Below are 26,264 nucleotides of genomic sequence, written 5' to 3'. Positions count from 1 at the left end.
CAGGGTGCTGCCCAATTCACAAATCATCTCTTTTTATCAAATAAACTCAGCTAAATTTAGTTTGTCTAAAGTTTTTTGTTTATCAACAATAATGAAAAAGCTTTAAGTGTACCTTGATTAGGGACTATTAACTTGGGTAAGCAGCAGGTCAGCTAACTAGAAATGGGGCATCCTATGTGTTTGGTTAAAGGTGTATATTTGGTTTTCCTCAGTTGGCCCTAATTTGGAAGCTGGGGAAAAAATTGGGGAAGCTCAGTTGTTACTCAAGTCTTCACTGTTTGGGGCCGATTTTTACACGGGTGGTTGTTTAGCTTTTAGGATTAGTTCCTAGAGATCAGGTTCTGCTCTCCACAAGTATGTCTGGTACCTCGTAGGTTGACTTCCCAAGCTAATTACTGTAGATACTAGGCTAGAGTTCTGTTTCTAAATATGATCTGGTGATTTTCCATTTATATAAGACTCTTAATGATTATCTAGTCTAATATAGAAAAATTAAACTTATAAAGTCCAAATGACTATATTTAACTGAATATTACTTTTTATGTGTGTGGCACTTTTTAGTTTTCAATTTTTAAACAGTAGAATGTTACCAGATTTTTAAAATAAAACAAAGGAAGTTAGAGGGATATAGTTTTGTTTTGTAGGTAAGAAAATTTAGGCTCCCCGAGAGGTGAAACCAAATGCTCTATCACATGGGTCACATCCAGAGATGCAAAGCTGAGGCCTCTGAGGTTCCTGACCTGACTGTTCATTATATGACAGTCTATTCTATATATGTCCCATAGACTCAGATAATGGTGAACTGAAGTGTGACATTTGTGTTATCTCGCTGCTGAAAGTTGATAAGGATTTTAACCCAAGTGTAAACACCCCACAACTTCAGATGTTTTAATCATTTCTGTTATTTTTTTTAAATGCCTTGTTTGAATTAAACTTTTAACCTGGTGAATTTTACAACTTGTAATTATTAGATAATCAGATTTTTGAAAATACTATTAGCTCCATGCCATTTTAATACACTTATTATCACTTGATTTTTTAGTTCCTTTAGGAATGTTGTATTTCCTACACAGATTAGAAAGATGTGTGAAGAGCTGAGAAATCTGTAATATAAATAAATTAAATTAAAAATTCATTGAGCAATATGATAGGTGGTGGGGTTCAACCACTTTAAAAGAAATACAAAACAAACAAACAAAACCTAATACCTGCCTTAAAATTACTCAAGGTCTTTTTGGAAGAGCAGATACATAGAAATATCTTATAAAAGCAAAGTCAGTGCAGAGATGCCCATGACCCTGCAAGAGCTATGGTATGGGGGGAGGGCTTCAGAGGATACTTAAATTGAGTAACCAGGGCTGAGTAGAGTTGGTTAAGCAAAGAAAGACAAGACATAAGGATATTCAAAGTAGGGCAGGTAATAGCTGTAGAAAACAGCATTGTTTTTATTGGGGGTGGAGTAGGGAGGAAGAACCTATAACTAATGTAATACAGGGAGGTTAGCAGGGAACCACAAAACTAGTAAAGGAAAGAACAGGAAGACGGAGATTCCTGCCGATGATGTTAAAGAGCTTAGACATCCTATGGGCAACAGGGGACTTCTGGAAGCATTTTATTCAGGGTTACATTATGATCAGATTTGCATTTTCAGCAGATCATTTTGGTAGTATAAGGAGCTTATATTTTGAGGAGTCAAGGAGAGAGTCAGAGACAAGTTGCAGTAATTCAAGTGAGAGGATTAGAGCTGAACCAGAGCAGTTGAGGCAGACCTGAAACACAGTGGAAAAGAAGGGAGAGCAACGTATCCAGAAATAAAATCTACAGAATCTTCTGATTAATGGATTTGGGGAGTAGCACTTAAAGAAAGGGAGACAAACTTCTAGCTTGGACAGTTGGTTGGACAGAAAGAACGAGTAGTTTAATAAGAAATTATCAGTTCAGTATCTGAAATGTTCAATCTGTATTACTTATGGGGACTCCAGATGGATTCATCCAGCTGGCAGTTGGATAAATGAATCTAAAGATAAAATGAATGGTCCAGACATCTGATAAAATATTTAGAAATCACTAAGAATTAGATAATTGCTAGCTGAATCCCAGAGGACAAAAATCACAGAAAGAGCATGTAAAATGGGAAGCACGGTGGCTAAGCTAGCACCTGGGAAATGACCAATGTGCCAGGGAATGAATGAAGGATGAGATGATACAACTGACAAAGGAAAGGTGTTATAGAACACAACACAGGAAGATGGATCATCCACAAAGCCAAGAGAATTGAAGATATAAACGCGTGAGTAATCAAAGAACTGTCAAATGGCTGAAAGAAACAGGCTTATAAATTTGTCAAGTAAAAGGCACTAGGTAATGTTATTAGGAGCAGATTGGATAGAGTGGTTTGGCTGAATTTTTATAAAGATGAGAAAGTAAAAACAGTGAGTGTGAAGTGTCCTTTAATAAGTATACTCAAAAATGAGCACAAGGGAAGACTAACTAAAGATTCATTGAGGTACTCTCTTGAAGAGAAAGAAAACTGTAGTTCCCAGAGATACTAACCTACACAACTCAGAAAAAAAGGCCCCGTGGAGTCTATGTGTCTGTTATATCTAAATGTTGTAGTCTCCAAGTCTGAGTTTCCAACAACCTATTGAGACAATTTTAGGAAATCACACTAATGTTTTAAAAGCAATTTGGGAAGAACTTTACTTTTGTTTAACAGACTCTAATTCTGGTTACTACACAGAATCAACAGAGGAACTGAAAGTCCGAAGCCACAGCACAGAGCCATTACCAAAGTTGGACAACAAGGAAAGAGGCCACTATGGGGCGTCTTCCTCCAGAGAGCCTGTCAAAGCTCAGGAATGGGATGGAACACCAGGGCCACCTGTGGTCACCAGTAGAATGGGAAGATGCTCTGTGAGCCCCACCTTGTTGGCAGGAAACCACAGTTCAGGTAAGAGGGACTATGATCTCCCACACGGTAATTCCTCCTGTCTCTAGAAACTACTTTCATGCGGTATCACTTACAGAATTATTACCACAGATATCTCTGTCTCCACTCAGACAGGCAACACAAGTAGCCATTTGCATAGGTTACGTAAAGGGACATAACAATAGATGGTACCATGCGATGGTACAACTATTCACAGAGACGGTAGATACCTGAACGGTGCTTCTTGGAGCTGTGCAAGACAGGAGCTCTGACAACTTTGAACAATTTTGTACTAAATTTCTTCAAAAATATCTAAAGGCCTCATCTAAAGCAGTTTTAACTTGTGAAGTTTGAGTAATTTATAATTTATACTTCTTTTGCTTCAAAAAATATTTTAAGCAACTGATAAAAAATGAACTCAAAGTAAAATTGAGAACAGAAATGTAATGAAGATAATCTGAAGGCAGTAAAGAAAGTAGATATCAGGAGGCATCTGAAATGGTGAGCTGAAGATGATAACTGGGCATCAGGAATAGTACTAAATTCCCAAATCTAAGTCAAAGGAAATTTAAAAGTTTTAATCTAATGTACTTTTAAATGTCACAAGTTAAGATTAAAATCTGCAATGATATTTTACATGGTTAACGGTAGATATTATTAAATATCCACTTTTTAAAAAACAGCATATGTTTCTTTTGAACTTATTAATCTATGTGTTGGACTCACAGAGAGTTGGCAATTGAAATAAACAACAAATAATCAAGGAGCCTCCTGTAGTTTCAGGTTTCTATTTCTTAAGAGTGTTGGAGTTCCAGAGAAAAGACCCATCCTTTAATATTCTTTTCAGCTCTGATACTCATCTTAGAAAGCAATTTACATGAATTGTGGTCTCTCAGACAGTCATGCACAAGTTAAAATTGGAACAGGAAGAATGCTCTCTGCAATTGCTGATGGATCTTCCTGGGACAATAACCAGGCAGGAGCAAAGTACTAGCTTCCCCAGACTTCACATGTAACTTGAAGCTTTGGTGGTAGAGTCATAACACGTCTATGGATAACCAGCTCTAAAGCATGAGTTAAAATTTGGCTGAAGGAACACCATATGAATTTAATAGACATTTCAAAATATATTTTTGATAGTGAAGTATAAATTGCTATTGGTTTATCAGAAGAAGATGTTTTTGCATTTTGTCACAAAGAAAAAGAAAGAGAGAGAATAGCTTTTTTATGGGAAAAATGTCACTTCCCCAAAAAACTTTGACATTACTATTTAATTGGGTCCTATGATTGGTTTGAGACTCATTAGTAGTTTTTAAATAACTGTCAAAATTTGTACCAGTTCTATTCGAAACATGTGAACAATATATACTTCTATTGTGGCTAGATATACATTTTATAAAAGCTAGAAGTATTCTCTGGGTTTCTATTATGTCATGGTTACTGTTCTATGATCTGAGAGTACAATGACAAAAAAGGTATGCTTACATTTAAGTTCTCAAAGTCAAGAGCAAGGCAGAAAAATAGATAACTGCACTATACTGTGTGTTTCTGTCAAGGTTCTCTAGAGAAACAAAAGCAATAAGACATAGAGAGAGAGGGGAGGGGAAAGAGAGAGGTTTATGATGAGGGATTGGTTCCAATAATTATGGAGGCTGAAAGTCTCATTATCTGCTTTCTGCAAGCTGTACGTTCAGGAAAGAAAATGGTAGAGTTCTATTCCAAGCTCAAACGCCTGAGAACTAGGTGAGTCAATGGTGTAAGTCCCAATCTGAGTCAAAAATTCCAAAAGCCAGAATGCAGATGTCCAAGTGCAAGAGAAGACAGATGTACAAGCTCAAGAAGAGATAGTAGATTTGCCCTTTATTCTCCTTTCCATTATATTCAAATCCTCAACAAATTGGATGACGCCCACCGACCTTGGTAAGGATGATTTTCTTTACATAGCCTACTGATTCAGATACTAGTCTCTTCCAGAAACACCCTTACAAATACACCCAGAAATAATGTTTTACCAGCTATCTGGGCATTCCATAACCCAGTGAAGTTGACACATAAAATCACACGTGTTACATAAAAATATGAATACTGTGGGAAACGGAAGATGTTTTAATTCATTCTGGGTTGCTGGGAACACGAGGCTGGGTAATTTATAAAGAGAATACATGAGGCTGGGTAATTTATAAAGAAAAAGAGGTATATTTGGCTTACGGTTCTGCAGGCTGGGAAGCTCAGGGAGCATGGAGCTGGTTTCTGTTCACCATGAGGTTAGAGATTCTGTGCTGGGTCAAAATGTGGTAGAAATTCCAAGGGGAACTGTATATGTGTGAAGAGGCAAAACTCGAGGGGCATCTGGCTTTATAAGAACCGACTTTCTCAAGAACCAGTCTAGGCTCAACAAAGTGAGAACTCACTAGCTCAACAACAGCAGCAAGCCGTTCATGAGGATTCACTCCCATGACCCAGACACGTCCCACTAGGCCCCACCTCCCAACATTGCTGCATTGGGGATGAGATTTCCACAGGAGTTTTGATGGGAACAAGCCATATCCAAATCACAGCTGAAGAGACATTTGTCAGTTCTTCCTGGGACAGTGTGATTTTAGCAGCAATAATCGGGGGGAGGGGGTGGGGTTAGTGGATAAAACAATATTTGCTTGAAGAAGTAGTATGTGAGCTAGAACTTGAAACAAAGACTTGTTCACCAGGAAGATGAAGAAAAAACCTGCCTTCTAGATAAAAACCTAAAAGTCTGTGGGATGGAACAAAGCGTATTTGGAATAAAGGATGGGGAAGATTGAAGAAACTTCAAAGGCAGGTGGTGACAGGATAGCTAAAATCCTGTAGGGCCTTCTTATTAACTAGAAAGCCTTGCAGCTATGAAGTATAAATGATCAGAGGCTTAAGCAATAATAGCCTTTGTTTGTACCCATAACATCAAGCATGGAGGTAGTCAGTTCTAGGTGTTTTGCAGCTGCTCAGGTATGTCAAGGACCCAGGAGCTTTGTATCCTTTAATTCTTCTGTTCTGTTACCCTTGATGATTGTTTTTATGATGACAAAGCTGATGGACTGCACAGTTCTGAGCATCATACTTCAGAAAACTCTCATTTCATCTAATTGGTCAGAACTGGGAAACATCTTCTCTGGTCCAATCTCTGAGTGAAGGAGAATGGGGTTTCCATGGGCTTGCAGAGAACCATTTTTCTTCTTAATCAAGGGTCCTTTGCCTTCCTTCTGGAAGTGAACAGTCTATTAGCAGGAATAAAGGGGAAATTATGTTGTATATGGTGTCTGCCATGTTGTAATTAGGTTTTCAACTTTATGCGCTGAATATTTTGTAGTTATTTACTATTTTTTAAAGATAGGGATAATGTAATCCCATTGACATCATGGAACACCCAATGATGACTCTGTGGCTTTAAGTGTGGGTATTTGGGAAGTCATTTACTGAAGTAGAGACAGTCAATGTGAGATGTGAAGCAAGGCTTACGAGGGAAAGTCAGGACTTGTATGTTGCCTATGTTAGACTAAGTTAAGTTAGAAATGCTCTGGAACATCAAATTGAGAAGCCAGCAGATTGTTGGAATTATAGAACTGTAGCTAGAGAGATGTTGATTTGAGACCTAGACTAGACTCCTTTGGCATGGTTAAAATAGTAAGGCTTAATGAGTCTAAACAAGGAGAGCAGGAAACTCAGATGACACCCTGGGGAATCCAAATATTTCGCCGTGGGCAAAAGAAGAACCTGTGAGAGACATAGAGGTGAAACAGATAGTCCATAATTAAACTTTTTTGAACACGTAGTAAGTTACATATAAATTGATAAACATGTACTTTACGGTGTCTTTACACTTTGATATAAATATTCTAATAAATTCAGAGTGTAAACAGAATTTATACCATACTTTCACTTTCTTCCACATCAAAACCCTGAAGCAATCTCTTTTGGTTTACAGCATGTAAAATCTGCCCCCCTGAGTTTTTTAGCTCTGTTTGTAGAGCAGGAAATTGTCTACTGACCAGAAGAAATGACACACATATTTTTAGTCCCTCAGATTCTTTATCTTAGATTATGAAGGAGGTAGACAAAGATGAAAGAAGAAAGAAATTCTGCTAAGTTTTAAATAATAAGATGGTTGTATTTATATTAGGAAAAATACAAAACAGGGGCAAGTGTAGAGTTACATAGACAACATCAGCGCAAGCAGTGGCTTACGTGAAAGCAAAACTCAAACTAATGATACTATTACTGGAACTTCTAGTCTACCCTTCTAGTACATTTCAGGAAAGAAAAGAAGAAAGGGAAAAATGTTGCATGGTTAGCTTTTTATTTTTCTGAAGAGAAAGAACCTAAATGGTGCCAGTTCTGAACTAGAAAATGCCATAGTTCCACTGGCAAAAATGCATAGAGTATCTGAACTTCACACTCACCTTTTGCAGTTTTTTGTTTTGTTTTTTGAAGACAGAGTCTCGCTCTGTCGCCCAGGCTGGAGTGCAACCATCTCAGCTCACTGCAACCTCCACATCCCAGATTCAAGCAATTCTCTTGCCTCAGCCTCCCAAGTAGCTGGGATGACAGATGCCCGCTATCGTGCCTGGCTAATTTTTGTATTTTTTGTGGAGATGGAGTTTCACCACATTGGCCAGGCTGGTCTCGAACTCCTGACCTCAGGTGATCCACCTGCCTAAGCTGCCTCCCAAAGTGCTGGGATTATAGGTGTGAGCCACCACACCGGCCAACTTCGGTGTTTTAAACAAACTATGCATTACTTGAATACTCATCAGTGAGCTAGTCTTTGTCCGAAATAAGCAAATAGCTACATGAAGAGGGCATTTGAGACTTTCTGTTTTGGAACAGAAGACAATGAATCAGTATTAACTGTTTCTCATTCTCCTCTTTACGCTTCCTCATCATTATTATCTCCTTCCCCCTAATTACTCAACTCCATACCGTATACTAGAGAGTAAAGAGATTTTACTTATAAACTCCTCCTTCCTCTGTCAACTTTCTGCTTCTACCTCTGTCTCTCTCTGTCCCCGCTCCACACTGATATACATGAAAACTTCTACCAGTCACAGGCTATTGCCTTACCAAAAGTAGTTTAGCCACTTGAAATGGTTGTTCTTAACAGCGCTTTTGAGGAATGAAGGAATTGCTGAAGTAAAGCAAATGTGTCAGGAGATCTCAATTCTAATTAACATTACCACTGGTTGCTGGGGTACTTTATTAAAGTCACTGTTGTTTAGTAAATCAGAGATTCCCCGGAGGGAGATTCTTGAAGGCAGTGGAGAACTGGGACCCAAGTGCTCATGAACATAATAGGAAAGAGTGAGGAGATTATACAAGTAAATATGGTATTAACAAAAACTCAGATTTCAACCACTGAATCCATTAACAAATAGTTTCTATGCAGCTTGTATCTGACTCTGTTATGGTTACTGGGGACACACACACCTACCCCCCATAGGTTTTGTAAAATATAATCTCTGGCACTCAAAGATTTTATTATGCTTCTTATGACACAGAACTATCGAACACAAATTAATTAGGTTATAACTAAATGTATTATTTTCATTATTTTCTACTGCTTACTATACATTTAAAATCATTCAGAGAACAATTAATTAGTGTAGGCTTGAAACATGATGGAGAGATTAATGGAAGATGCGGAGTCTGAAGCCAGGAATATTCCAGATCTTCTTATAAATCATTTTGATTATCAATGGAGCGGAAAGAGAATTTTCCATATGGGATGAAAAAAGTGAAGAGACACACCTGTCCTGGGTTGGCCCTGCCAGGTCACGCTGACAGAGTGTTTTTGGAAATAAATTCATCCCTTGGCTTATGAGCAAAGTGGTATCATACCCACATGTGCCACAAACTTATACAGACACACAGGGTTCACAGTGCATTTAAATCTAAAGAATAATGAAAACCCTATGAAGGGAAGGATCAACTGTATTATAAAAACCTCAGCTTCTGTGTGTTCAACTTTCTGTGTTTCTGGTGTTCTGAAAAGATTCAAGATGAGATGCTAATTGAGATGCCTTCAGGACAGACAGGTATTATGAGCAAGTGAAGCAGGAATGATGCTTTCCTTCATGTGTTTTGCTTATACATGAAACACATAGAAATGTACTACACTCCCACAAAGGAAAATATTTTTCACACTTTTCTTGCAAATTGAAGCCCTTTTGTTCTAAGTTTTATATTTCCACATTTGCTAGAAGCATTGCTAAGGAGAAATATTTCTCTATTACAAGGAAAATCTATTGCAAGCTGATGCACCTTCAGACTCAATGATGGAAATACAGGTGACCTGGAAAGCTCAGGGGCACTCCAAGTGGACAAAAGCTACTCAGTACCAGCTGATGCTGCCGTAAGAAAGGCTTGCCAAGGTTTCCAGATCTAACTGATATTATGTGAAATCTCCCAACTTTCAAATGCAGTTCAATTTTTAGAAAACATGGAGTAGAATAATTCACTTCCTTTAGCTGGGTAAGACCTGAAGACCATGCATGTGCATTTTCTGGTCTGCAGAATCAAGTGGTGACCATTAGCTGGAAGCATGGATTTGACCCTGTGGTACAGAGAAGCTGCTTTCTACCGGAAGCAGCAGGTCCCAGTAGATACTTTGCCCTACTTGGCTTTTATTTTCCAGAAGCTGCTGCTCCTGGACAAGGAAATGGTAGCAATAGGAACACTGATAAGAGAGAGGCATGCAGCCGTTGATGATCAGGGGAGGAAGGGAGAATTCCTTAGCACTAAAAAAGAAGCGGAGGTTCCACGAATAGTGAGGACTAGCAGCCTAATCCTTCATAGCACATTTGCAAAGTGGCACGACCTCTAAAAGTTGGATGGGGTAGAGTTAGCATAGGCTGGACTTTATGCACTATGGTTCTAACCTTCAAATTTGTAATTCTGTACCTCAAAGGGCTCTTTGTGTTTGAACAATAGACCTCCCTGTGACAACCAGTATGAGCTAAAGACTAGGAGGACCGTATTATATATTCTGCTCTGCAGAACAGTTTTGGGACTTCATGACACATTGTAGGGAAGCATTTTTCATCATTTATGATTCAGTCTTTCATATGCAAGAGGAGTCTTGTACATACAAATTCAGAAAAGTGAAAAACAGATACGAATTTAATTTCATTTAAAGAAAACAAAAAAATCCCATTTCTTGTACGCCATGCTTGTAAATTCTATACTAATTTTAAATGCCTGCATAAGGTATAATGTAGTGATTGAGCACCAAATGGTTAGGCAACCTGCAAATCTGGATTCAAATCCTGATTCTGTTTTGTTGAAGACAGTGAGGGCTCTGGCTCCAACATGACACTTTACACACCCAAACCATGGTTCACAAGACATTTGCAGCCATAATTCTTCTTCTGGTCACTACTTTAAAGACTGAAGAGATCACAAAGACCTTAAGGGGTTATTCAAAGGTGCAAAAATGGAGACCTGGGAAGATGTAGCAAAATGGGAACCACTTACAGTAAGCAACAGAGCTGAGATTCAGGAATGGAACTGCAATTGAACTCAAGAGCACAGTCTTTGGATACTGAATTTTTATCGGTTGATTTATAAGAAAGATTATTTTCTCTTGAAACTTCTAAAACGTATTTCCTGTACTTTACTTGATAACACTGAAATGACTGGCTAACTTTGCTGATAAACTTCCTGACAGCAATAACGCAAAGCCATTTATGCTTCAGCCTTCATATCCAAGTAGATTCCTGTGCACACAAGTTTAGAGAGGTGACAAACAGGCAAGCCACACACAAATTGACAACAGGACTAGGAGCCTCAGAACAGTGCTCACGATGGTCATTCATGGTAGACCCTAATAAATCAACATAGCTTTCTTTTTTTAGTGTGTAAGTAAATCATACTTGGAAACAATATTAATAAATTAATATTTTGATGTCAATTGTTTGGTGAAATTACAAAACATTGCTGTGACCCACTTTCTCTGTCTTTACAGAAGAGATAAAGTAAATCTCACTGTGTAGTTATGATGAAGATTATATTTAAAAATGCATGGAAATGCTTGGTACAAAGCTGGTTTATAGTAGCTAGTAGACAAAGGTTTATTCTGTTTCCATTTAATTTTACTGGAAAAATATCTGTCTTTTTCTAGGACTAAGACTTGATGCTCTCTTTTGAAAGATCAGCACACTGCAAATATGATATTTCTTTAGCAAAAGATAATATAAGTGGTTATGAGACTACTATTAGTGCAACAATGTATGCTTCATTTACTTGTGTATTTTTCGACAAAGATTTGAAGCCAGCTGATGATCATTTTTGGATTTCCTTGAGTCTGCATTTATAGATGGAATTTGGAGAAAGAATGAGGGCAGGCCTTAAGACTTGGTTGCCGCATTCTACACAGTTGTCAAAGAAGTAATTCTAATCTCTCACACTGCTTCTGTTCTGCTTAGTAACAACGAAGGGGATTTAAAACCAGGTTGTCAAGGATGTGGGAATCACAAGAAAACATTGATGTCTGCAAATGTATGCATCTTCTTTCATAAATATCCAGCTTGAGATTCATTCATCTATTCCTTTAGTCATTTATTCCCTTTGTGTTTATTTTCTAACTAAAATTTCTTCAATATCTACTTAGTGGTGTGCAGGAGGTAGGGAGGACAGGGATATATATATATAATATACCGTAGACTTGTAGTCTAGCAGGTAAAGCAGAAAATAAAACAACCAATTAGCCCAAATGCTATGAGGGGAAAATACTGAGTGTTGTAAGTAAGCCAAGCACAACTGGCTAAAGAGAAGGCCATTCAAACCAGCTTCCTGGAGAATGTGACACTAAATTTGACACTAGCATGATGAGTAGGAGCCAGGCAAATAAGAGAGGATGGAGTGTTCCCTGCAGCTCACTCAGGGGTGTGGATAAAACCTATTTGCTTTTAGAACCTGGTTAATATTCAACTTTTTAATATATCTACATAATTTCTAAGCTGTATCTTCTTTTCTCTCTTTCATTTCTTCATGTGGCCCAGCTCTTTTGGGATGCCAACGTTGCTCCTAATGGTCCTAATTATTCCCCTGTCCCTGTATTCATGACCTTGGCAATGTGCTTTTATAGATCTTTATCAAGAAGTAAAGTCTGTTTCACATCCCTTGAATCTGGACTGGCCTTGAGTCTTGCACTGATTAATAGAGTGAGATGGAAGTGACTGTGTGTCATTTCTGAATCTTGACTTCATGAACTGTGAATGCTCCCATGGCTCTTTCCAATCCTGCCACCACCATGTGAACAAGCCTGGGCTAGCTTGTTGGAGAATGAAATACAATAAAGAAGAACCCCCCAAAACGTGGGAAAGCACCGCATGGAATATCAGAACCATCTACTTGACTCACATTTGACTACAGATGCATGAGTGAGCCTGGCTGAGGCCAGAAAAACCACCCAGCAGACCCACTGACTCATGAACAAAACTAAATCAGTGTCATTTAGAGTCACTGAGTTTGGGTGTGGCGTGACACTGATACCATGGTCTGTTTGAATTTTGCCATTTTTCGTCCAAGTGAAAATGCTTTATTATTATTAGATAATAGTATAGTAGTATAGTAACAGAAAAGTAAAGAATGCTCATTGACAAGCAAAAAGTTAAAGAGAGAAAAGAAACTCTACTGGCCCACATCTTCCTTCACCATCTCACTTTAGGAAGCATTTATTGTGTTGAACCACCATGATGTCACAGTTTAGGGACTGAGTGCTGATAAGGAGTATGAGTTCTCTGTTACATTCATTTTTATCATGCAACAAGAACAACAAACCAATCTGTTGGAGTTCGGGGGTTCATTGTAATTTGGACTTTGCTGTAGGCTGTGGACTAACTTCCTGCTTGGCTCTACTTCAGCCCCAGGCAGCTGTGAACTTCCACAGCTACGACCCTCAAAGCTACTGTTCTGTATAGTCGGATCATGTGCCAGAAGACAATTCTCCACATCTGCTCTCCTTCCCAGTTCTAATTGGGTGCCTGGTGACTTCCCCAGGGAACATTTGCCAGGTCCTGCTGCCTGGTTCTGTTCACTGTTTTCTCACTCTGCAGTGTAAGTCTCTCTTTCTGAATTCGAGGGGTAAAGGCGTAACAGAATTCTCATTTGGAGGGGCGTTGGAGAGTACTCTAAGCTATATCCCCAAGAGTCCCACTTTTATTTCTCTATAGAAAACTATGACTTCTGCTGGCTAGAATGTGTGTTTATCAGAGAAAGTTTTATTTGGATTTCTCCTGATACTGGTCATACGGCATTGAGAAAAACCAGAAAAGGAGAAATGGGAGGGAGTTAACTATTTTAAATAGTCAAAGCGCGTCTTTATAGAGTTTGAATGTAAATAAACAGGGTACAAAATGCAAAAGGTTAATTGCAATATAATAGAAGATAATTACTCTCACATTCCAAGGCAAAAAGCTCAACTGCAGAAGAAGAACTTGCAAAGGAGATGATCAAAATGAATATTGTTGTCCTTAACTGATCTCTCATTTCTTGCCTAGGAAAGTGGCTAGAGGCTGAGAGAGAGGGAGACTAGATATTAGAGAGAATTTTAGATAGACTGCGTGTGTGTGTGTGTGTGTGTGTGTGTGTGTGTGTGTGTGTGTCTGAGAGAGAGAGAGAGAAAGATGAGTGTCCATCCCAATGGAAGAAGGGTGATAAGCGGAAGTGGAAAGTCAAGCAAGAGAGACTTTAATGAAACCACTCAGAAAACTTGACATTGTTTCTAAGAGTTTGAGAGACAGGGTAGAAGAAAACAGCACAAGAGACTGGCTGAATGACCTATGACCACAGAGAAAGAAAGTTGCTTAGCAAGCAACTGTGCGGCCGCTGATGGTGGGTTGAGGATGCGTATAAAGTGTGTTTCCCATGGACCAGATTTGGTCCTGGAGAGAAACCCTGGAGTGGCCTAGATCATGAGAGTGCCTGGAGCAGCCAGGATGCTCAAGTCGTGTCTCATGGTGCCCTACGGGATGCCCAGTTACCCACAAAAGGCATAGAGCAAAGAACCATGATGTCTCCAGTTGAGAGGTAGCCAACCAATCAGAGGAGGCCTTCAGGGTCACTGGAAAGCACCCCAAGAAGACAGAGCTTCAGTGTCGAACACCTGCCCCAGCCAGAGCGTGAGAGACGCTAGCCCATGCCAGGCCCTTGCAGAGCCCTTCCTTCTCCCATCTCTCCTCCTCTTTCCTGTTTTGGCCCAGATGAGAGTAGACATTGTGGGGACCAAGTTGGGAACAGAGGTGGAAGAACAGAGAGAAGAGGCCAAGACAGAGGCCATCTCTTTTCTGTTTGCCAGGAGCTAACACAAAGCGGGCCAAGGGAGAAGTCTTTCCTTGAGATAGTGTTCACAGTTTTGATTAATGTAAGTAACTGGGCACTGAAATTATTACTTCAATAAGACTTTTTGTAACTTAAAGAAAATGAAAGATTTTTAATTATCAAAGTGAAAAAAAATGTCCTGGGACTCAGTGGAGGGTTTCTCCAAAGTACAAGAAAGAACTTCACCCCCTAGAACAGGTTGGTACAGCTCTGACTTGTGGGGAGAAAAAAATAAAACAGTTTTCTGATGCACATAAGGTCCTGTATGTTCAAATGAACCGTCAAATTCACGAGTTTAAAGAGAACAGAATCTGGTATAATTTTAAAAAATTACTCTAAGGTTATTACAGATTATATGTAACCTGAGTTGTGGAATTTAAGTTTATTCCTTTTGTGGGTTATCTGTGACCTGTTTAAAATTATGCCTTATTTTTATTATACCAAAGTTTTTAAAATACCCTTATGTATGCTATCTCATTTGTACTTCACAAAAACCTGTACATTAGTGGGCTGGTATGATTATTTGACTTTTTTTCTTCTTCTTTTTTTTTTTTTTTTTTTGCTGATAAAGCTGAGGCTCAAGAGAAATCACATCAATGACCCAGATTCACTGATAAGTAGTAGATTCAAATAAAGAAACGAATTTTAGGTTCTGACACCTAGTACAGCTTTCTTCCCATTATTTAATTAGGCTGGGTTTCTCTATTTCCACTTCCCTGCTCCCAGATTTATTCATTTATTCACCATTCACTTATTCACACTTTCATTTATTCATCTATTTTATTCAATATGAAATTACCAACCACTGAGCACATGCCAGTGAGGGAGAGAGCTGTTCAGTAATGACAAAAGTTTCAAAATGTAATTACAGTTTGTGACGAAAGGAGAGTAACAGGGCACTTCCTTTAGAGTGTGTTTCAAGGCATCTTAATAACCTGGGGACTGAGCTCTCAAGGTGAATTAGGAGGAAGAGCAATCAAGTAGGAGGAATTGGAGATGCCTCGACCCTGTGATGCCATGATCCACATAATTGAGGGACTAAAAGGAGGGCAGAGAAGAAGCTGAGAACCAGACAAGGGTAAGGGTGAGCCAGCCACATCCATGACTCAGGTCTTACCTGAATGTGACAGGAAGTCATTTATGGATTTTTAACCCAGGACTTATGTGATCACATATACAGAGTCAGCTAATTTATATCATCCTAAACCAAGAGAAACAGATTTATGAAGATCAACATGAACAGGCTGCGCCAAATAACCTGTCTTGTAAATCCAAAGGAGAACTGTTTTTTTGCTGCTCTCTAACTCATGAGATTTCACCTTTCCTACACTTAATTGAGAGGTGTTTTTAACTGATTGTTGATATATATGGAAATTAATTGTTGAGCACCTGGGCAGCCATGTTACACATGTGTTTTTGTTGTTGCTTTTTTTTTGTTTTTTTTAATCAGTAACATTGTGTATGCTTGTCTTTCTTTGGTCCAGTCATTTACTCACTCTTGTGAGAACAGCACTCTGAGGTGATACAAGGATGAACCCTGACCTTTAAGGAGCTTATTCATGCCTATGATCTTAGTTGATTTTATAAAGCAAGGGGGTCTTATTGCCTCTGATTCAGTAAAACAGAGAACTGGTCTTTGCTGTTTAGTATTTTGTGGAATTTCATCAAACCCTTTGTGTTCTTATTCCCATTTTTTTTTTTTCTAGCAGGGTGGTTAGCTAAAGTTATGCGACCAGGCTAGGGTCAAGGAATTTGGTGATATTAACTGATGTGTGTGTACATATATAAAGCCATGAGGCTACTTACAGGTTTTACACATTAGTTCCATATGATTATATTTGCAAAGTCTGCTAATTACCTAGTACCATGTTTTATATATGCATTATATTAGTACACACGCATATTTTCCCTTTAACTTGGTTTCTGCTAAACACATGCATAGAACATGATACTTTATACTATATAGATAACCTGAACACTGCTAGAAAAAAGACGCAACTTGATAGTAATTTCATTCTCAATAGAGAAATCCTGAATTCCAACTATTTTCTGATTCTATTGAGGAAAATATTTAGGTAGAAACCACTCAAATAATGCAGAAGGTACCTTTCATTTTCTTGCCTCTCAATACAATATTAATTCTGCTTAAGAACCACAATGACAGTGTGCTGGCTCCAGTTTTGACTGTAGCACCAGCGACCTGTGTCTGTCACCGCAGGGTGGTGGTTCCACCCCGGGCCCTCTCCCAGTGCACTCCACCCTGGCATCGTTCCTGTACTGCAGCAATTGGCTTCCTTTGGAAAGGCCCCGTGGAGATGCTGCATCAACAGCGTTCACAAAGAATGTCCTTTCCGTTTCTGTGAAAAGCCACAGAAGACATAATAAAATAGGATACTCTGTCTGACTTGTGCAAGGCATTTACAGAGACTAGTTCTGGAAGTTTTGTAATAGGCCCAGAAAATCCTATCAAATAGTATGTTTATTGCCATCTACTGTCCAACACAGGAACTGCAATTCCTCAACACGCGCTCGCGCTCGCGCTCGCGCGCACGCGCGCGCGCGCACACACACACACACACACACACACACACACACACACACACACACACACACACACACTTTATTAAGGTTATAAAGTATTCAGTTGAAAACTGATCAATGTATTTCAGATTTTTTTTTCTGGAGACATGGGGAAGGTGAAGAGATGGAGAAACATGGCTCTTTATCCAAGTGAAACATGCAAAGCATCTTTTAGAGTGGTATCATTGTTTAAAATATTATTTAGAATAATCCAGTCAATAGACCTGTGCAGTGGCTTACACCTGTAATCTCAGCACTTTGGGAGGCTGAGGCGGGCAGATCACAAGGCAGGAGATCAAGACCATCCTGACTAACATGGTGAAACTCTGTCTCTACTAAAAATACAAACATTTAGCTGGACATGATGTCATGCGCTGGTAGTCCCAGCTGGTTGGGAGGCTGAGGCAGGAGAATCACTTGAATCTGGGAGGCAGAGGTTGCAGTGAGCCAAGATTGCTCCATTGCACTCCAACCTGGACGACAGAATGAGACTCCATCTCAAAAATAATAATAGAAATTCAGTCAATAAATGCTTAATGAGCCCTTATCAAGGATCAGTTGTATTACTCAGGGAAATATGCTGAGTAAATATACTGAGGAAAGAGATAGACATGGTTCCTACTTTCAAAGAGCATGGAGTTTAGTAGAGAAGGAAAGGGAAGGAAGGAAGGACCAAGTGTACCAGGCAGAGTGGAGTAGCATGATTAAAATCCTGCAGTAAGAGAAGGTATGGAACTTAGGATAGCCTGGTGCAGTCTACTGGGGGCAAGGCTACTAATGAGGCTGGTTGTATAAACTGAGCTGTGTGTACCATTGTGAGGAAGCAGTGTGTACTTTGTTAGAAGCAGGGGAACTAAAAGATCAGGTTGATCCCTGAATAATAAAAGCCACTCAAATTTTTGAGACCTTAGTACATGCTTTTTGCCATAGAAAAATCTTAGCATTTATTATCTTATTTAATTCTTACAGCAATCCTGTGAATTAGGCACCTTTGTTTCTCCTATTTTATCTGTGAACAAACAAGTGTAGAGAAGTCAAGCAAATTGCTCCTGGTCATTCAGCTAGGAAGTGATAAGAGTTTAGCAGACGTGGTGAAAAGATGTACCTCTGTTTCAAAAGCTCCAGCAGAAGTTTTAAGGCCACTCTCATTGACTGACATGGGCCACATGTCCATCCTTGTACCAATCAATGAGATCAATGGGACAGAATGATTGATTGGACAGATTGAGTCATGTGGCCACTTCTGGAGCTAGAGTAGAGATCAGGTCTTACTACAGAACCATAAGAATGGAGATGACTGGTGATGCTGTTCCCTAAAGAAAAAGCAAATCCATTCCAGAAAAAGAGAAAATGGATTTTAGATAGAGAAAAATGACACATGACCATTACCCCTCCTAAATAAATTTTTATGGGTGTTTAAAAACTATTTACTACCAAAACTTTTATCAAAAGTGTTAGAACATTTTAACAAATAGCAGACTTGAGTTATGCATGGTTCTATCAACATCGTTACTAAAAACACATACACAGACAAAACAAAAACAAAAATGCTGACCAGAAAAGAGGAGTAAAAAAAAATGACCTTAATAAACTAGCTCATGATTAATCAAGAATATCTTTGAGATGGTTCAATTATTTCAACACATTTCATTTACTGGCATCAAGAATTAATGAGTAGAACCTTGGAATTTGCGTCTTGTTATAGATGATTAAAAATGCCCTGAGAGTTTTTATAGCTTCCCTCAGGTCTCATGGGCAAAAAAACAGTGTTTCTTAGATTTAGCTATAGAGATTTTTCCAGGAAAGCGTTTCCTAATTGGTGATTCTCAAAGCCCTTGAAGTTTTCAAAGGATTTCCCATGTTCCTTGCACTTAAACTTGACATTTTCCTATGTTTTATTGTTTGTTTTAAAATACACAACTGGCATATAAATTGTATAAAAAGTTGCCTTTTTAAGAGAGCTCTTTGGGGACAGAGTGTGTAAAGCAATGATTCTCAAACTCTGGCCTCAGGACACCTTTTGTTCTTAAAATTATTGAGGACCCCAAAGACTTTCCTTTATGAGAATTAAGTATAACAATATATATCATATTATAAATTAAAATTGGGAACTTAAAATATTATCTAGTCATTAGAAATTAAAAAACAACCCATAGTATATTAACATAAATAATGTTTTTCTTAAAAAATAATTATATTTTTCAAAAATATATGAGCAGGTTGAATTTGTTTTACATTTGTGAGAATCTTTTTAATGTCTGATTCAACAGAATATAGACAGTATTTTATTTTTCTTTTTTGGCTTCAATCTATCATAATGTCTTGCTTTGGTTAAATATATCAAGTAAATCTGTCCTTATACAGATGTGTAGTTAAAAAGGGAGAAATACTTAAATAGCTTTTTAATATAATTGTGGATATTCTTTTTTAATACCCTTCCAAAATTCAATGACTAGTAGTTTAGTCTACTAGTCTACTAAACTGAAAGTTTAGTTGCAATTTTAGCTGCATATTAATAAAGTCTCTTACATCTATTACTCTATTTTGAACTGTAAAATGCAGTCTTTTATCCATCATGATTTATAACACTGTGCATTTAGAAAATAATAGATCATTAAGTTATGTGGATCTTCCATGTGTTGACACATTTTGTTATAAAAATCAATATATCACATTCCTTAATATCAGTAGTGATATCTTAAGAACAGACTTTAGGCATTAGGATAATCTCAAGCTCACAGTGATGGGTAAAAACTTTATCAAAATTTTAATTTTTGCTTAAAAGCTCAAGTTTATTACTGTCAAAATGCTGTCAGTTGTCTTCTTTGAAGAAACGGGTTCACTTCATTCATTCAAAAAAATATCTGCCAAATACCCAAGTCTATGTGTTAGTGGAAAACAAACAATTACTAGTATAGTTTGGTGCTACTCCTTTGATGTGTGAAAGTGACACCAGATTTATCCATTGCTTTGAGACTTTCAGTGCATTTGTCAATACAATGAAAAAGCAAATAACACCTTAATATTTGTATGAAATAGTTTTGACTTTATGTCCTGTCCCCCAAAGCATCTTAGAGATGCCAGAACTTCTGCTATAAAGTGAACAAGCATAACCACTACTGGAAATCAGATTCAAGTTCTCTGCTGTGGAGAATTTGAGTGAGTACAGCCTTAGATTAGGCTTATTCATAGCCAGACATTGGTTAGGTTATGTCTATAATAGTGAGCTCAAAGCAAAATCATATATTTTTAAATAGGTCAAGTGATTTTTGTAATGCATTCATTTATAATATCAGGTGACAAAAGGATTTTGTTTCTTTTGTTTGTGTATTGTATTTTTGATGCCATAAAACAAAGTGAAATTTCCGTCTCCATGGTATGTGCATTTAATCCTTTGCAAATAGGACTTTTTGAGTTTATATTGAAGCTGATGGGTTTTCCTTACATAATAATTTTTTAAATAATTAAGGAGTATGTTTTACTTGTTAAATGCAAACTATATTGTTTTTTCATATGTACTTTAATTCATGTTTAATGTGAAAATAAGTATTTTTGAAAATAAAAGCACATTTTCATACTCAGCTAATGTGATGAATGCCCCAAGGTGTTTTAGAAAATATATATTATTATGAAAGAGGCTGTCAAATAAAAAAATATTAATGCTTCACTACATTGTGTTGCCGTGGATGAAACCAGCTATGCACTGCAGCACCTTGGGCATCCCTGTGTTTTAAGTTGTATAATTTATATGCTCTGTACGTAAAAGATGGAAGACAAGGAAAAATCCCAGCCCCTCAGATCACTGGAAGGAATGAAGGAATATAATGAGTACATTGGATCATGAGCTGCCACCTCATTGTCACCTTACTTTTCTCTGGGTTTTAGGTCTTCAGCAGAATTCCAGTATTCCCAAGAAGAATTATCAATTATTCCAATAACCCTTCTGTCCTAAATAACACTAAGACCTCAGTCCATGGGCTAGAGGATACCAGTGTCTTTCACAGCTATGCAAATCTCAGCTGTCTCCAGAGAAGAAAACTCCTTGGAAAGCTGAGGGGTGGACATGAGGGAGGGGGGAAGAGAGAAGGAGAGAAGCTACTCCCAAGATAGATTCCTGCATCCTGCTGATTTTCTTTCCTTTCTCCATGGTCACAAAATGATCACAGCAGTTATCAGATTAGTTTCATCTTTTCATCTCCATAGTCATCATGCTTAGGTCTATCAGCTTTTCAGAGATCTGTAAAATATTTAATATTTTTTTTAAATTGTAGCACTAAAATTCCAAAACTGCCTCATTCACATTAATGAATATTAATTAAATCACTGAAAAGTGTGACATTAGTTCAAAGTAATTGTCAAATTTAGTATTAAAACAATTCCATTACATTTTGGAATAATCTGTAGACCACCTTGTCAAATCCTGTACAAATTCCTGAGTGTATATGATTACTGTTTAGAAGTCATAGCCAATCTTGAATTAATTGGATTACTCACAGTCTAACAATTTCAAAAAAACTATAAAAATTCATTCAAATTATATACAGGAAAAAAAATTACATTTAGTGTAGGGCACAAAGGCATCTTACTGTGTTTACCTTGATGTGTGATGGGAGCCTCAGACAAAGTGTTCAGAACCCTGGAAAATTTTAATATAGTCCTGGCAAAACTGCCACTTTTGATTCAGGTAATAGTTTATCTCAAAAGCACATATGTTATTAAAAAAAAAAAAAAAGTCTTTTCCAGAAAGCAGAGTTTGCAATGAGCACACTTTGGTGTATTTTAAAAAGAAAGCCACTCTGTGAATTTTGTGTAACTCCAAATCCTTGATTAGAAATTTTCAGCATCATTAGCTACATGAGGGAATTATTATGTCTTTGCTAGTACAGCAAAAATATTATGTATTGGGAAAAAACAGAAAAAAGATATGTGTCCTCAGAATTTGACTGATTTTATTTCTTTAATGCTGGATGACATTTTTCTTTTGCATATGAAAATTAACCAATCTTTTACAGTTATGCAGATACAGTGGTTGAAAATGGTCATTTGTCTTTTTTTCTCGAAACAAGTAGAGCTCCAGTACTCACGGTGATAGAAGCAGATGGCTTGGAAATGATCCTGTAACAATACTAGTGACAATCCTAAACAAAAATTCATTTCTCCTTAAGGTGAAGATGGGAAATCATGTTTTTTTTTTTTTTAAAGTAATGAAAGTTTATTAAGAATAAAAAGAAAGTCCAGGAGCAGTTGCTTATGCCTGTAATCCAATATTTTGGGAGGTCGAGGCAGGCAGATCACCTGAAGTCAAGAATTCGAGACCAGCCTGGCCAACATGGTGAAACCTCATCTCTGCTAAAAATACAGAAGGTTAGCCGGGTGTGGTGGCACGAGCCTGTAGTCCCAGCTACTTGGGAGGCTGAGGCAAAAGAATCGCTTGATCCTAGAAGGCGGAGGTTGCAGTGAGCTGAGATCGTGCCACTACACTCCAGCCTGGGTGAAAAAAAAAGAGAATAAAAAGAAAAAAGTTAACTAATAAATTACATAGTCCTACAGGTACCTACTTAATAAAAATCTTCCGATGATGATGAGTTACAGATCTGGAAGCATCATGGCATTGTCTTGATAACGGTTTACTCAAAGGAGTTAAAATGACTGTGTTACTCCCTTCTTCTCTCTTTCCTTCCCTCTTTTCCTTTCCTTTTTCTTCTTTCTTCCTTTTCCTTCCTCTGTTTCCCTTCTTCACTACTCCTCTCTCTCTCTTTCTGAATCCACTTCTTTCTCATTTTTTCTTATTCTCTTTACACTTGATCTTCACTAAATTGCAAAAGTGGGTCAACTTTTACTTCTAGGATGATACTATAAAAGTTTTCAAAGGAAAGAATTTTTCCTTGGACATAAGAAGAACAAGTGCCTTCTATCTAATAATTAATCTCTTAATTGGGTGAATTTGCCTTAGGATAGGAAAGCTCTGTCTTGAGTTTTTTTCCAGCCACGTGCCCATTATTGGTGGACTCTCAAATTCTTGGCAATTATTCTGTTAAAATTCAGGACCAGGCTGGGCACAGTGGCTCATGCCTGTAATCCCAGCACTTTGGGAGGCAGAGGAGGGCGGATCACCTGAGGGCAGGAGTTCAAGACCAGCCTGGCCAACATGGTGAAACCATGCCTCTAAAATTAGTCAGGCATGGTGGCAGGCAACTGTAATCCCAGCTACTTGGGAGGCTGAGGCACCAGAATCTCTTGAACCTGGGAGGCGGAGGCTGCAGTGAGCCGAGATCATGCTACTGCACTCCAGCCTGGGTGACAGAGTAAGACTCTGTCACAAAACAACAACAACAACAAAAAATATTCAGGATCAAAACTTTGTTTCCAGTGTCATAGCACCTCAGCCTCATTGTTCAAGTCTCAAAGAGCGTTGCATTTCCAAAGGTAAGTGAGCCAAAAAATTGCACTCTGATGTTACAGGCCTAAAGGATCTCTGAGAGGCTTGATTATAATTCCGATCTTTTCTAGAATGTTCAGGATTGTTTCAGATAATTCTTTTGGTCAAAGGTGGGTGAGATGAACAATTGCACTTTGATGTCACAGGCCTAAAGGATCTCTAAAAGGCTTGGTTCTAATTGGAATTTTTTTCTATGATTTTTGATGGCTACAAATAATTCCTTTGGTCAAAGAAACATTGGTGGTTGCAACCTCTTAAGGATTTGTTTCATCAACCTGGTCTCAGAAACACCATAGGAAATTCCAAATGCATTTAGGTTAAGAATCATATGAAACTGAAAGAAGAGCCAAAATAAGTGAGATAAACAAAAAATCTCACCATTTAAGAATGTTCCTTCCATGTGTTATCTTAAGCAGTAGTGTTATGGAGTGTGTGTGTGTGTGTGTGTGTGTGTATCTGCCTGTGTATGTGTGTGTATATTATGAATATATGGTCATGGTCTTAGTCTGCCCCTACATGTGGAGTCATATTCCATGCTGGGATCGAACATTAGACCACCAGGTGACCTGATTCTAGAGCTAGCCCACACAGGGTGCTTGGCTAATTAGTTTAAGTTGCCATGTGCAATGGATGGTTAGTGGTTTATATTGCAGTGCCTAAGGGGGCTTGATGAATCTAGATGTAATCTGACTGACATCCCATGGGGGCAAGGCAAGGCCTTTCCAGGTCACAGTGAAATTGGGAGTTTGCTTGGATTTTGGCGAGGTGTAGTCTATGCATTGAAGACAATGTTGTCTACAATGGAAGAAACAGGTTAAGTTGGTCAGACCAGAAATCAACAAAAGGGAAAATTAATCTTTAGGTAACTTAGGTGATATAAAAGCCTTTGATCCGGTTAGATAATCTTTTTTCATCAGTTGATAATATCTTCAACATAAACTTGAAAAAAACTCTACAGTAAATAATTATTTGTCATCCTTTTCTAGGAAAAAAATACCGAATTTTCTCATTCCATGTGACTAAATGTGCTAAGCTAGTCATGGCATGTATGGAAACATTGGCTTATTATGGAAACATGATGGATGCTTTGGTTGTTATTTTATATAATAAAGGATGATTCCTTGAGGTATGCAAGAATTTAGGCATCCTGGGAGACGAGGTTAATTTATAAGTTACCAGGATATTTTATCTGTGTCATCACATGATACACATGTATTTAAACAGCCTCAGAGAGAATCCAGTCGTATTTTCAGGAATGGGCGGACAGATATTTAACACCCACCCAAAATCAAGAGAGAGTTTTCAAATGCCATGCCTCCTCTGTAGGACCCTAGAGGTTCATATCCCCTCTAACTGGAATCACTGTTTTGGTAAGTAGGGGAGACAGGCCTTAAAACTAGATCTTATAATATATTCTTTGTTACGTCATTGCCCCCTTGCTTTGAGGCATTGCAGTGACCTTTTCTAGGTTAATTTGAGTATTTTCAGTGAAAGAAAAATACATGATAATTGAACGCTTACTAGGTGGTTCCTACCAGCAGAAATGCTAAAAACCACAGCAAACAGTGCAAATGTTGCCTAAGAGATAAGAGAGTTTAGAAGAGAGAAAGGAGAAAAGAAGATCACAGTATGCTTTACAATAAAAGTCCAATTTGAACTAAGTCTTAGAAAATGGTGAGATATGGTTTGATAAAAGTTGGCAACAACTTGAGATGAAGGGTGGAAACAGAATCAAATGTGGTTACCAAGAGGGTAGACCAAATTGTATATCTGTGTGTGTGTATGTGTGTCTGTGTATTTTTTTTTAACTGTTTTGTTTTCTTTTTTTTTGAAATGGAGTTTCACTTATTGTTCCATTTCTATTCAAATGGAATTTATATCTCTAGGTCCTTGAGGAATCGCCACACTGTCTTCCACAATGGTTGAACTAATTTACACTCCCACCAACAGTGTAAATGTGTTTCTATTTCTCCACATCCTTTCCAGCATCTGTTGTCTCCAGATTTTTTAATAATTGCCATTCTAACTGGTGTGAGATGGTATCTCAATGTAGTTTTGATTTGCATTTCTCTAATGACCAGTGATAATGAGAATTTTTTCATGTTTGTTGGCCTCATGTATGTCTTCTTATGTAGTGTCTGTTCATATCCTTTGCCCACTTTTGAATGGACTTATTTATTTCTTCTTGTCTTTTACTTTTTTTGTCTAAATCAGAAGTACAGAGAAAATGCTATTTGATTTATCAAGAAAGAAACTATTAGTTCCCTTAAGAGAATAATTGTAATAGAGAAGTGAGACATTGTTTAATAGGTGGAAACAGGACTGAGAGAGGAAAGGTGCATATGGGTGAGTGTGTATGAGTTTGTGTGCAAGGAGGCATAAAGCTTACTCATTCTGTGTGTCTGCATGTTGTGTCTGAAAGAGGTTGGGCGCGAAGGGGTGGAAGGCAATTGATGGAAGCTGAAGTTGGCAGTGAACCATTCATGCAATGCAGATACAGTCAATGCTTTTCTCCGAAGTGTGATTCATATAGAAATGGCATAAGGAGAGTGCATCTCCCCAGCGTGAGCAACACATTTTCTTTTCTTCCAACAGGACCGGGCACATTCTGGTTCCCTGGAATGTGCGTGATTTCTCAGTACCGTGGTTACGTCATATCATTTAAAGCTATTTCTTCAATGAGTTTAATTTTCAAGTCAAGTTTATAAAGAAAGGCTTTTTGAGAGGCACTTGTTTATTTATTAGGTAAAGACTGAACTTGGAGAATCTTAGGTTACTAATTTGTAAGTTGAGGGTATTGATGGCTAACTCTGTAGCTCCAAAAAGTGCTCTCAGGATTGGAGATAAGTTATTATCTTAAATTATAATATAATATGTTTATAACACATTATATTATATCACATATATTATTATAGTATAATATAATATATAATTTATATTATATATTATAATATAATATATTTATATTTT

General features: G+C 37.8%; 1 protein-coding gene across 5 annotated transcripts in view; it reads left to right on the top strand.

Annotated features, from left to right (window-relative positions):
- The window catches only part of NYAP2 (neuronal tyrosine-phosphorylated phosphoinositide-3-kinase adaptor 2), a 302,087-nt gene that overhangs the window by 215,340 nt on the left and 60,483 nt on the right, over positions 1–26,264 (top strand). For all 5 annotated transcript variants that reach the window (XM_032278021.1, XM_032278022.1, XM_032278020.1 and 2 more), the window contains one exon: positions 2,741–2,950. In XM_032278021.1, the coding sequence (XP_032133912.1) occupies positions 2,741–2,950 (210 nt within the window). The remainder of the gene's footprint in view (positions 1–2,740; positions 2,951–26,264) is intronic.

The sequence above is a fragment of the Sapajus apella genome, unplaced genomic scaffold, assembly GCF_009761245.1.
Source record: "Sapajus apella isolate SASKATOON/1434 unplaced genomic scaffold, GSC_monkey_1.0 scaffold10, whole genome shotgun sequence".
NCBI classification, from domain to species: domain Eukaryota; kingdom Metazoa; phylum Chordata; class Mammalia; order Primates; family Cebidae; genus Sapajus; species Sapajus apella.
This window is presented reverse-complemented; position numbering and strand designations above follow the sequence as displayed.